General features: G+C 38.2%; 1 protein-coding gene across 1 annotated transcript in view; it reads right to left on the bottom strand.

Moving 5' to 3' along the window:
* Positions 1–14,351, bottom strand: part of PTPRQ (protein tyrosine phosphatase receptor type Q) — a 217,980-nt gene that overhangs the window by 140,050 nt on the left and 63,579 nt on the right. Inside the window, exons 22-25 of the mRNA XM_090042600.1 lie at positions 12,079–12,278; positions 9,687–9,936; positions 5,793–5,921; positions 4,588–4,734 (exon numbers count right to left, since the gene is read on the bottom strand). Coding sequence (XP_089898726.1) covers positions 4,588–4,734; positions 5,793–5,921; positions 9,687–9,936; positions 12,079–12,278 — 726 coding nt within the window. The remainder of the gene's footprint in view (positions 1–4,587; positions 4,735–5,792; positions 5,922–9,686; positions 9,937–12,078; positions 12,279–14,351) is intronic.

Genomic DNA, 14,351 nt, shown 5'->3' with positions numbered 1-14,351 from the left:
GATGGGAGCAGGACTGTGAGGTCTGGAAGCTCCTAGTCATGAATTGGCATGAAGGTGGCAGTTACAAGAAAGTCATCTAGCACTTGGACAAGGCAGGAGTGTGATTTAGCAGCTGTAACTTCAGGATCCACTCTGCTTACCACACATGGGGAGGGGGCTAGAAAAGGTGCCCTAAACATAGCCTCTCTGCTTTCTTCCTGAATGGATAACCATGCCTAGTGGGATCACCTTTACTGTGGTTGAAATCAACAAAGGCATACAACCAATTTCAGAACCTGGAGCATCAGGACTCTCATGGACAATCCTAATAGTGAACACTTAAAGCACTGCACCACAATTGTGACTTGAGAATTCAGGCAACAACATTGACATAGATGCACTGAGCAAGACCCAGAGAGCAGCAGATGGGCAACTCAAAGAACATGAAGGTGGCTACACTTTCATCTGGAAGGGTGAACAGGAAAAAGAATACCAGCTTCACAGAGTTGGTTTTGCCATCAAGAACAAAATAATAAACCAACTCAATTAGTTGCCTATCAGAATTAATGAGAACCTACATGACAACTGATGGACAGCACATATGCCATTGTCATCAGTGAGTATGCCCTGACTCTTGATGCTGCCAATGAAACCAAGGAGGAAATCTAAGCCAGCCTTGACCAAATCCTTTCTGATGTTCTGGAAGGAGAAAGACTAAACTTTCTAGGCATTTTAAAGCCAGAATCAAAAGGGACTCAAACTGCTGGAACAGAAACACCAGAAGGAAGGAGTAGGAAAGGTCAAGTTCAGCATCCTCCTAACCAAATATGAGGAACAAACTCTTCATCATCAACACCTTGGTTCTGCTAGAAAAACAAGCACATGACATCATGGCAGCACATATGATCTAAACATTGGTACCTGACTGATTAAGTCATTGGTCATGCCTCGGATCTCAAAGATGTCTGCATTACCCAAGCTATGCTAGGAGCTGACAACTGCTGGATGCTCACTGAGTGACATAACCAAACAGATGAGTCAAACTGCCTCCCAAGCAATGGCTGCAGCAGAAGTAATGCTGGTGGAAGATCAGCAATGAAGGACTCAAGGACCCAATTAAGCAAGACCTCTTCTACCAGTGCTCAACAAAAAACTGGCAAATTCCAATCAACAACAATGGGAAAATGTTGACAGCACGTGGGGTGCCTTCAAGTTCACTGTCATCAGTGCCTATGAAGAGACACTTAGACTCTGTACTAGGAAACATCAAAGACTGGTTTCATGAAACTGACCGGGAGAGTCAAGAGTTGATCAACTGCAAGCACAAGGCCTTTTGTGTTTAGTGAATGACATCAACTCCAAGCAAAAGAAATCAAATAACCAACAAACCAAGGCTAAGTTTCAAAGGAGCACCTGCAATATGAAGAACAGATGGTGAGAAGACAAGGTTAAGGAGATTCAACATCTCACTGACATGCACAATATGTGCATTTTTTCAATGCCACCATAGCCATCTATGGTCTGACTACTCAGGAACCAACCCCCTTCAGATCTAAGGATGGAGGAGACTTGATCAAGGAAAGGAGAGCCATCAATGCTCATTGGAAGGAGTACTTTGAAACTCTTCTCAGTCAAAACTCTGTTGCTGAGAGTGCTCTCAACTCCATCCTGCAATACCCAGTCAGAGACTATTTTGGAATTCCTCCAACACTTGACGAGGTGAGGGAAGCCATCAAAGCAGATGAAGAATGACAGTGCATCTGAAGCTGATGGAATCCCTGCTGAAATTTTCAAGCAGAGGGGAGAGGAGCTCATCTCCCAGGTCCTGCCCTCATTTTAAGGGCTTGGAATAATGAGGAAATCCCAGATGACTTCAGGGACATCATGATGGTGACAATCTTCAGGAAAGGAGACAAGGCCAACTAAAAGTAATACAGGGGTCACCTTTCTGTCCACCACAGGAAAGACCATTGCAAGAACCCTCCTGAGCTGTCTCCTTCCACTTGCTGAAGAGTTCTTCCCAGAATCTCAGTGTGGGTTTAGGGCATCAAGATGCACATCTAATGTCAGCTTGCCAGCTGCAGGAAAAATGCTGGGAACAACATAAACCTGCTACATGGCCTTCTTTGACCTCACAAAACCCTTCAACTCCATCAACTAAGAAGCACTGTGGAGGATCCTTCTGAAGTAGCCCACCAAAATGTATCACCATTCTTTGAATGTTCCATGATGGTATGCAAGTAGTTGTTCTCAACGTCAGATCTATCACAGATCCCTCTGAGGTTAAGATGGGAGTTAAGCAAGGCTGCATCATTGCTCCAAAATTCTTCTTGATATTCCTTACCACAATGCTACATCTGACCCCCAGCAAGCTTCTAGTCAGAGTGGAGTTAAATTACCAAATAGATGGTAAGCTGTTTAATCTCATCTTACTCCAAGCCAAAACCAAGACCACGCTGATCTCAATCACTGAGCTCCAGTACACTGATGATACTGCAGTTTGTGCTCACTTGGAAACAGACTTTCAGGCAATTGTCAATGTTTTTAGTGAGGCATGCAGGAAAATGGGTCCGACTCCTAACATTCAGAAGACTAAGGTCCTTCATCAACAAGCTCTTAATAAGCAGTCCCCTACTTCAGTAATCCAGATTCATGGTGCGAGTCTAAAGAATGCTGAGTATTCCCGTACCTCGGAAGCCATCTCTCACAGAAGGCTGACATTGATGAAGAAATCCAGCAGTGCTTCAAATGTGCACGTGCAACCTTTGGCTGCATGAGGAAATGGATGTTCATAGATGGTGACATCAGATCCAAAAACAAGTTCATGGTTTATCAAGAAGTTGTAATCCCCACCTTATTGTACGGAGCTGAGATGTGGACAATGTACAGAAGACACCTCAAGTCAATGGAGAAGTACCATCAACGCTGTCTGTGGATGATCCTTTGAATTCTGTGGGAAGACAGATGCACCAATATTAGGGTCTTCTTGCAAGCAAACACCATAAGCATCGAGGCAAAGATCATCCAACATCAACTTCACTGGCTGGCCACATCATCTGGATGGTCTGACTTCAGACTTCTGAAGCAAGTTTTATTCTCCCCGCTCAGTCAAGGCGTATGTTCAAGAAGAGGGTAGAGAAAGTACTTCAAGGATGTCCTCAAGACCAACTTAAAAAAAATGTAACATCATCATCAGTGTGTAGGACACTATCACCCAGGACCACCTCAAATGAATGAAGAGTCTTCTGCAAGGATGTCAGTACTCTGAAACCTTATGACAACAGAGGAGATGAAAAACAGAAACAGCAGAAATAGCGTGTCATGGACTAAATGAAGAATCCAGAGACACCCACCACACAGAGAAACACATACCCAAGTTGTAACTGAATCTGCCAATCCTGCATCAGGCTCATCAGCCCATATTTGTACCCATAGACAGGACAATCATGGAAGACAATCACCCTCGACTGCGAGGGATTGCCAAAGAAGATTAGACTGCAATTCACTCTAATGAGATCTGAAGTCATCATAGGAAGGTGATGTTGGACCCTATATTCAGAGAGGATATATTCTTGAGGGAAGAATAAGTTATATAGCTTAAATTACAATTTGTGATTATGTTTATTTTTTGAAGAAAAAAGAGGAAAATTGATCTCTCCATCAGTGGAAAACTTTAAATACGGGCTAAAGACCAAAAAACAGTTTGGCTGCTAACAACTTACAGCTTGTCTTATACTCCCCAGGCATATCTGCACTACTTGCACAATGAACAAAGGCTTAAATCAAATAGAAATTCCCTGTTTCACATTACTACTATATATTGCTTCATTTTAGCCAGTTTTTTTTAGCTCTGCTGACTGTCCTTCCTGCCCCACAAATGGCAGCAAAGTACCCTTCACATCTGTCTTCCGTTTGAATGTTGTTTAAACTGGTAGAAAGTATAATCTTATTGTATGCTTTCAGAAAAAAAAAACTAAACTATATATAGTTGTTATTATTATTATTATCATATAACATTTTATTGTCCAGTTTATTGTACTGGTTTTAGTAAAAACTGTAAATAGCTACTACTACAAATACCTGACATGGAGCCAGTTTTGAACTTATTAAAAATTCATCAAACCTGAGATATTTTAAATGAAACAATTAACAATTTTAAATTAACCAAAATTTTCATCTAATTCCAGAAATGTTTGTTTATCCCATTACATGCTGCCATCTAATGGCCAAATAACTGAGTTGTTCCTTTAACTGAATTGCCTTACTCTGAAGTAATTGCTTTCCTTCAGCCAAAAAATGTATTAGTTAAACAATCTTTGAAAGCTTCCAAATGAAGATAAATTTGATTATAGAGTGTTTTAATTGTTGTGTATGCCTGAGAAAGTAGAAGGGGAAGATATCTATACAGTATTTTCCTGTATATTCTGGTTTTTTAGTGGTGGGGTGGGCAGTTCCTAACATGCCTAGACTAAGGAGGAAGTGAACTAGAAACACACCTGTTTTTCATATACAGATTTCAGAAATGGCTCTGAAGAGAGAACTGAAACTAATCATCACATGTAGCAAGAAAATAACTTTTACTAACTTTATTTCTATAACCCCACTTACCTCCAGCCGGAGTGAAAATTGTAAGATTAGCCTTAGGCCCCACACCAGCACTTGTCTCAGCACCAACATACACATCATATGTTGTAAATGGTATTAGGTTATTAAATATAAACTTGAGATCTTTAGTGCTGTTATCCACAATACAACCTAAATTGAAACAGAAAAGAAATATTAGTATAAATATTAAAACAGTATTTCATTTATGTGTTGAATGTAGTTATTTTTTCTCACAATGAAATAAAAATCAAACAATGATAAAAATGTTCATTTACATTAAGATTTCATTAGTGATGGGTCCCATAGTAAGTGATATTGCATACCTTTGATAAAATACTTAAATACTATTTGCAATACATATTACACTTCTGAATCACAGAGAGTGTACTTCTTGTTAATTTCTTTTCTAATACTGCACTTTCTGTCCAGTGTTGATAAGAGACTCAAAGAACCAATCTCCCAGAGATGCATATGAGTGGGAGATGGCTGGTGGAGCTATTAGGTCAGAGGAAGAAAGAGAGACCTTAAATATACACAATATAGAGGTACCCATTATGTGTACCCTCACTGCCTTGAATGGGACAATGCAAGAGGAGTCAGAGGTGAGTTAAATCCAAGGGGACCAACCCTAAACATAGGTTAGATGGCTATTAACTGGACCCAAATAAACTTCTGATTTTTGGAATAGAAGAATTCAATGCAATAAAAGTTTCCACTTGAAAATGTATCCCTTTGCTCTCCTTGATTTAAATGATAACTTAACATACTGGCTCTCTAAAAAAGTGGAAGAGATAAGCCTGTGTGTGTGTGTCTGTTTCAGGTATCTCCAGCAGCAATGGTCCTCTGTGAATAAAAATGTCCTTTTCACTGAAAAACTAACAGAAACACAATCATCCAATATTATTTGAACAACCTCCATTTATAACAAGCTCCAAGCTTTAACAATCCCAGGAGCAAGAACTAAAAACATCATTATTCTGAGGCAGCAAATTTATTAACCCTATTATGGCAAACACCATATTTTAATTAATTTGTCTCCCAGTCTCATAGAGATTTGTTATAATGAGGTATTACTGTACTATCAAGCTAATTCTGAAACAGAAAAATTTCACTCCTGAATATCTATTTTGAAAATGAAAGTAGTTTAGTTATTGTAATAAAACTATTACAGCAATAAGAAAGGAAACATAACATTGATTCAGACTCACCAGAAGGTCCATATAGCTCAACTCTGTAGCTAAATTTTCCTGTTACTATGGTTGGTGGGTCCCAAGACACTGAAAAGGATTTTGCTGTAACATTGCCTTTAGCAAAATTCTGTGGTGCATCTTCTGGAACTAGAACAATATTGAAAACTTATTACACACACACACACACACACACACACACACACACACACACACAGAGTCGCATATGATTCGGATTAGGGTTTCCTATTATCATCATATAATTTAACTTATATAAAATTAGTCAAGCCAGATCAGAGAAAAATTAAAAACATTGTCATTGAAAAAATGTATCTTGTATTAATATTATTTTTAATTCCACTTCCTTTTATTTAAAAAAAAAGGGGGGGGGGCGATAGTAAATTAACCAGCAAAAGAGATAGCAATATGCAAAAAACCCTGGAAGATAAGTACTAGGGACCTCATTATTGCTATTAATTTATACATGGATGGTGCTCAAATACTACTAAGGTGGGAACAACATGGAACCATAGACAGGTAGATGTTTCATGAAGGGTATGCAAAATCTTTATTTTATAGAGCAGGTCTCTTGGCATTTATTGATGACCTCAACTGTATAAAAACCCAATCCAGAAAAGATCTTAGCACATGAAAAAAACTCTTTCCTTTTAATGGGAATTAAAGACATGGCATTACTAGATTTTCTAAAGCATAGTTTCCTAATAGATTCTGAGTAGCAAAGTACTTCCAGAAATATCTTTTATTGGACCAACTGTATAGTTGGGAGAGATGTTAGACAATCCAGGAATGGGAAGGTGTTAGGAATATTTCTTTCCCAGATTTCAAACAATTCCCAAACCTCACCCACACACTATCAGAAGGAAACTTCCCACTGACCAACAGACAGCAAGTGGAACGAACCTGCCTAAACAGCAAGTGCAATTTCTGTCAATACATCTCTACCATTACCACAATCAACACACCCTGTAGTACAACCTATGGATCCAATATGTCACATTTAGTGGTAGACTTATGTATCGTCCAATGCAGCAAATGACCTCACTTAAACTGTAAGAGAAACTAAGTAACCATTATGCTTCAGAATCAACTTTCCAAAAATGGTAAAGAACAAAAACCTGCAATCAACAACGGAAGAACCTTTTACACTGAACAACCACTCCATTTCTGAATTCACAGTCTCTGTACTCTAGGGAAACCTACAAAATACATTTGGAAAATGAGCCGGGAACCAAAACTCAGTTTTGGTTTTACCAGACCCTAAAACCCACAGGCTAAACACAGAAATGGTTTTATGGCTCATTATAGTTTACCAAATCTTTCCATAGTCCTTCAGTTATAACAACCTTCTTCCCTTTTGAATGACATTAATCTTTTACATAATTAAGTCCTCTTTTTCAATTGCCCAGTGCTCATTTTGTAGTTACTTTCAATAACTACTCTTTGCTCCCACAGGTTTACAGCTCCCTCCTCCTTTAAGTGACTACTTTCATTTATGTAGTAGAATTAAAGAAAAGTCATTGTTTTATCTGGATAAAAAATTAGTAAGTGGAAGCAATAGCAGAAGCCTTAGCAATGTTCACAGGGAGCAAACAGGACAATCAGATACCTGAAATGTTTATATACTAATGCAGAAAGAATGGGGAAACAAAGAGGAAGAACTGGATATCCTAGTGCAATCACAAAATGTTTGTGTAACTAAGATTATGGAAACATGATGGGGTAGCTTACATGACTGGAGCATAATCATGGATGGGTATAGCTTGCTCAGGAAAGACAGGCAGGGGAAAAACGTAGGAAGCGTTGCCCTATACATAAAGGTGAAGTATACTTTTTCTGAGATACAGTACTAAGTATAAGATAGACCTGCTGAAAGGATCTGGATAAAGGTCAGAGGGGGAAGCAGTAGTGGCAAATGTCATCGTAGCCATTTGTTACAGGCTACAAAACTAGAAGGAAGCAGCAGCAGATAAAGGCCTTCTTTAAACAACTGGCAGAAGCTTCCAAATCTCAGGACTTGGTTCTCATGGGGGCTTTAATTACTGAGACATTGGCAATTGCCATGCTCCAGCAGACTCAATTAATCCAGTCTGCTCTGACACTGGAATTCAAGCAGACTGGAGCAGCCTCTGTGCTCTGCTTCCAAAATGACCAAAACTGGTTTAAGAGAAACCTGGTTGGATGTAGTATCAGACTGAACTGACTTAAGTCAAAGCAGTTTATGGAACTTCTATGCCAGACCACCTCCTGCTTCAAGTTAACTCACAGTCCCCCAGCATCCCAGGATGCTTTGCAACCCTGGGCTGTGCTGTCTGCTCCAGCAGAGCAGGATTGGCCTGCACCTCTTCTCCCTAGCCAGAGCGCTATCACTGCTTCAGTTGGCTTAGAAGAGGATGGGGTGGGGGATGGGACCTATCTCTGAACCCCAGATGGGGTCTGCCTGTGGGGGTGGGGGTGAAAGCATCCCCTCCCAGGCTTTTCCCCCATTCCCTGCTTGAGCAGAGAACAAGCAGGTGAGGGGGGGAATGGCCAGGCCCTGGCCCAGGCCAGCACACTGAGGTGGTGCAGGGGGAACCCCAGCTGGGGTCTACCTCGCCATGGGGAAGCAATCCCTCCCAGGCTTTTCTTCCCACTCTCCACTTGAGTGGAGAGTAGAGTATGGCCAGGCCTACAGGCTGAAATAGAGGGTGGGAAGGGGATTTATATCTCCTCCATGGCCCACATGAGATCACAGCCAGGCCCTCCATGGCCCACATGAGATCACAGCCACAGGTCTGCCTGGGGGGAGCAGCCCTTCCGAAGATTCCCCCCCTACTCCCCACTCAAGAGGGCAGCAGGAGGAGGGAGGGCATGAGCAGGCCCCAGCCCAGGGCCAGTACGCTGAGATGGTGTGGGGTTGGGAGGAACCTTAAACTGCTCAAGTGGGGAGTGGAGGGACAGGCTGCTTCCCACCCCCTTCAGTAGATGCCAGCTGAGGGTACTCTGTGCCCAAAAGCTCTGCTAACACCTCTTCTAACTATGGTGTAATAGGTTTAGAGTGTTGTAGTTTTAATGGTCCAGGAAATATACAAGAAGCAAGGACTTTTTGGTGGCACTTTTATTGGACTAACGATATAGTTGAGAAAAAAGTTAGACAAGCTTTCAGGTACAAAGCATCCTTCCTCAGGTCTATAAAAGCTAGGTTCTGAGCTTTGGGCCTCATCTGGAACATGCTAAGTGCTTTCTAAAAGCTGTTGAGAAATCTCACTGAAATCCCAGCACTCAACATCATGTAGGCTCTGTCTTATAAAAGCAGAACAAATTGTCCCCAGCACTCAAGCAGTGGAGGGTAGAGTGCTTCACCTGGGATGCTTAGTACCCACTCTTTGAAATATCAGCTCTGTAATCTTTGCCACCCTTTCCTATTCCCATGTGCTCCTAGTGTCATATCATGAACTGTGCTTCTTTTTTTGTGCTTTGCAACTATCTGTTTTGGCTATATATGACTCCTAGACAGTTCACAAATCCTCGTGGCCATCAGTAGCCAAGGAACTAATCCAGGTTCTCTTGTATTGGACTGAATTGTATTATAAAGGAGAACCTGGATTATATCTAAAATATAATATTATACAAGAGAACCTGGATTCTTTGCTGGGATAGGTTCCTCACCTGCTTATGAGCACACACACATCCCAATCTATTCAGTAGATCCCACCTGCTAAAACTGATTGAGCATACTGAGAAGTATATAATGAAGAAAAAAGTATATGTTGAAATATGCTCTTAGTTCTAGTTTTAAAGAGAATCACACCCTGAAGGATCCTATTCAGTATAATTTTTATTTCAAAATAATCTGAGATTTTTACATCTTGATTTTCTTCTGCACTTCAAAGATTTTAGTCCAAAAGAAACACATACCTGATTCTGGTGTTCGGACAATTGCACTGTCAATATAACCTGCTTCAGTGGTAACTGCAGAGACTTCAAAAAGGTAAGTGGTGTATGGTCTAAGATTAGTCACAACAAAGCTAATTGGTTCATTCCAGACAGAGCTCATTTTACTAGGTGCTATTTTAACCGGTGTAAGCGTAGTCTGTGAAGGAACTGTAGATTTTCCAAAAGTTGTTGAAGGTGTGGTGGTACTCCACAAAAATGATTCACTGTTATCCTATGAAGACAAAATAAGAACCATGAAAAGCCAAATCTTTAACTTAAACATTTTGTTTTAATCAGCATGGATTTGGAGCTACCTATAAATCTTTCTATTACATGCATATTACATATCATTATATAGATATTGGATAGAGATGAGCGTTTCAGTTCCTAGCAGGATAAAAATAATCTGCAAGGGTCGGTTTGAAAATAACATCTCTTAAGTGAGCCATGAACATGGAAGGTGCTCTTATTAACTTCTTGCCTAAGGCAAGAGTAATAAACTCATTAGTCTGTCTCAAGTCCCATTCCAAGAGCCCAACAGAGACGTGCCACAGGTGCTGCTTCTGTATGACAGTGCTAGCACACACACCAACCTGAGGACCACAATGGCAATATAATTGAGTGGATGGATGGTGCTGCCTACAGGATGAAGGATGCACTATGATGGCAACTTTTTTGGGATGACAGTAAAGTGATGGTGGCTGTGCAACAGTGGCTGCACAACAAGGACAAAGACTTTTACAATGTCAGGAGATGTGCCCTTGTTCAGCTGTGTAAAAAGGCTATTGGTGGAAAAGGAGACCATGTTGAAAAATAATTGTGTTCAGAAATGAAGTGCAGATTCTGTACAACATTTTCAATAATATTGTCTGACAATAAAAGTAAAAGGCGTTACTTTGACTGTCCCTTGTATAAAAGCCTAAGAACAAGAAAAACCCAAACAAACAAGAAAAGATGGAAGCCTTGGGCATGCTCTCAGGAAAAGAATTCCATGCAAAAATCTTGGTAAATAGAGAAATCTGCCAGATCATTTGATTTTCACAACATCAAAAAGTAAACTAAAAAACATGATAAAATATATTAAATTTAAAATGTGCAGTACCAGACATGTAACGGCAAATGTGGGTGGACACAAACATTATAAAAAGACATTTGAATATAAGTTTTCCTTTCTGTGCATCAGTAAATTCAGGTTGTTAGCATCTTTCCCAATTTGACACTGGTAGTAACTCACCCAGTGTAAGCTAGCCAGTTCTTTCCATCTTATTAGGTCTCCTCTTTTACAATACAAACTCATGAATGCATACTAACAAAATGAAATATCTAATGTTCATTAAATATTCCTAGAGTTTCTTTCCGGGATTCAGCTACTTGACTCAATGAGTTTCCCAGTAACTAATTTAAAAGTGTATGCTTTTACTATGTTTTAAGTCTGAGAAAGCACTAATCAGCTTAATCAGTAAAGCTACTGATACTACAATAAATTATGTTCAGCAGGTAGCACTATCTCTTTGCAGTTTGTACTGAAATAACTAAGCCTAAGGATATCTATTTTTCAGGTAAAATCTGAAACTCAAGTCTTTACAAACTGGTGCAATTAAAAATGGTACTTCTCGTCAGAGATGGATACTAGCTCCAGTCATGGAAAAATTCCAGCTGAGAGTAGAATTTCCACCCTGCAGAAGAGTTTGACATTTAGAAATTTGTGTTTGCTCTGAATTGGAAAGAAAAGTAAAATATATGGAATTATTTCACAGAATATTTAAAATTCTGAAAATCTGGAAACAGTGAAATATCTAGTTTCACTAATGTGAAATCATTTCATTTTAATAAGGTAATACATTTAATTTCAATATTTCTGAAGTATTGTAAGTATAATATACATAAACCATGAGGTATGTTGCATTGTAATACAATATTAAAATAAATACAGTATTGAAGTTGAAACTCAATTAAATGATGTGCGTACCTTATCAAAATGAAATGTGCTACCATTATGTAAATGAAGAAAAAAAATGAAATATTTTATACCAAAACATTGTTTATATTAATACTTCTCATGAGATGCTTAAATTTCAATTAAACTGCATTTTCCACTAGAAAACTATTCAGTTGAAAATACTGCTAACCTGCTCTAGCTCATACATAAAGGTCTTTATCCAAATGTATCAAGTATTAGGCTTATGTTTTGTACATGGCTTTAAGTTCTCTTTTATGCAAAGATATTATATGAGCAAAGGAGAGATTTATTTTAGTCCTGAATCAAATTCCAGGTCCAGAAATCCTCAAATTTTGGGACCATTCAAAATTCAAATCTAGAACAACATTTTGTGGTTCTAATCTAGTTTCTAATGAAAAGGTTTTTAACACTTACATTACATTCTGGTAACCTCCCAGACAGAAGGTCCTCTACTTTAACAGAGACATCTTTCACTACAATTCCACTTCTTGCATGTTTCACACTAATCTTGAAACTAGTTATCTTTCCATTTGGTTGCCGAGGCAGAAACCAGATCAGATTTACAGCTGAATAATTTAAGGCGTCAACTGTGAGATTCACTACTTTACCTGGAGCTTGGAAACAAAACAAAACAAACAAAACCAATAAGGCATACATTTCTTCGTAGCAAGTATGTATTTCAGAATCAAATCTTTTCTAATCTCAATTGCGCTTAAAAAGTAAAGAAAATCTTTTTATTCTTCTTCCTAATATCAGTTTTAAAATGTTATCTAGCTAACACTATTATTCAGGACTAAGATATCTGAGGAATCTCTTAAACTTTAAAAGTTGTTTTGCACTCCAACTCTAGAAATAATTTATATTTATTCTCTTACACAAAAGGACAGTATCTATTATTTAGCAAAATATTTTTTTCCTCCCTCTTTACGTTTCTTTGAGTTGAATGCATTCTGGAATGTCACTACATCTAATTTTCAAATACTTGGGTAAACACAGCATGAGCATGTCACAGGAAACAAGCTTTCATTAACACCTCCAGCTGGTTGATAAGCAATCCGTTAGCTCTCAGTCTAGCTAAAATGAGAACATAGTAAAAATCAGGCCGACAGAAATAAAGCATTTGGCTCTATTAAAAGAAATCACATTTTCTGAAAGGACTTCCACCTACTATGTTTAAAGTAGCACTTGAATTTCCTGTAATTCAGAGTGATTAAAAAATATATACATCTTTGTCCATTTTTTCAGATATTGCATTTCTGACATCACTTTGTGTTCTGTTTTACATGTACATTGATCGATCATTTCCAGAGCATAGGCGAGGAAAATAGGAAAGGGTGAATGTAAAGCCAATAAAATTGGCAGGAGGGCTCATGGCTTGATGTAGGAACTGAAAACACAATTTGTAACTGCTTGGATTTCATATTAATAATGGCCCTTAAATTTCACATTTCAACATCACTGCCTTCTTATGAAAACAAATGTAGCACTTGCTTTTGCAATTAAGATCTAGCAAGCTGGATTCAAGTGAATTACCTGTGACTCCAGTTTGGTCTGGCTTTTAAATTCATGTGTGACAGAATGAGAAATTAGAGTTCTAAAACTGAAATCATTTTTTAAATTTTGATTTGACCTTAGAAAGTTATTTTAAAATCGAAATGTAATATAGATTGATATAGGCACAAAAACTAGCAAATTGGACCTGTCACTTTAGAGAAGAATAAAATAAAATGAATATTTGAAAACTCACCTTCCGGTAACTTAGACACTTTTCATTTAATACTTCCAAGTATACCATAGCTATAGTATTTTAGTTATAATTTCCCATGGAAAGCTATTGTGTGACTATGAAATACTGTTCTGTACCAGTTTTAGTTGTTCATTGAATAGTCAGTGAATGTGTTTAAATCACACTACAAAGAAATGGAATGCAGCATAATCTTATCTGGAGTGTGGAACAAGGACTCAGAAAATCAAGTATTAGTTTAAACAGAGAAACATCCAGAAGTTCAGGTGATTATCTGAACCTTTGGACCTATGCATCAGAACCAGATTATATAATCTAGAAATAATGTTATACTGTGGAGGTGAATGATAAGTAGATTAAAATATGATAAACATATGCAGGTTCAACTTTTAGAAAATCTTGCATAACTAAAGAGGAAAAGATCCTCCAAGCCTCCTGCTTTAAAGCTCCAGTTCAACAAAGCACTTATCAGTTTTTCTTTCCAGCCTTCCTTGCTTGTCTTTTCCAGACGAGAGCTCTCATGCAGATGGATATCAACTAATTGAGAACTAGCAATATTAAGTCTTTAATTATTCAAACATTTTGTATCTAAGATAAATTTTGATGTTTTAACTTTAAAAATATATGTGCATTGTCCACTTTTATTTGATCATGTTTTGGGGGGGGGGTTTAATTTTCAGAAAGAAAGCTCTAACTACAAATACAGTATCAGTTACGTGATAAAAAAACTCATTACAGTTAAAATGTTAACTGAAATTATAGCTTATAGTAATAATACTTTCTATTTTAAATAAATCATACATAAAAATGATTATGCAAAAATGTTGATGAAAGCAGTAATGTTGGGAAATGGTGCGATTTTATCTTGCTTAAGACTTAAAATATTGACTGTGCATTTCCACATAAACAGCTACTGTACTTGATGCCAGCTATTACTACTAGT

Source organism: Crocodylus siamensis, chromosome 4, assembly GCF_052110815.1.
Source record: "Crocodylus siamensis isolate JL-2025a chromosome 4, ASM5211081v1, whole genome shotgun sequence".
Taxonomy (NCBI): Eukaryota; Metazoa; Chordata; order Crocodylia; family Crocodylidae; genus Crocodylus; species Crocodylus siamensis.
Note: the sequence above shows the minus strand (reverse complement) of the source record. Positions and strands in the feature narration are given on the sequence as shown.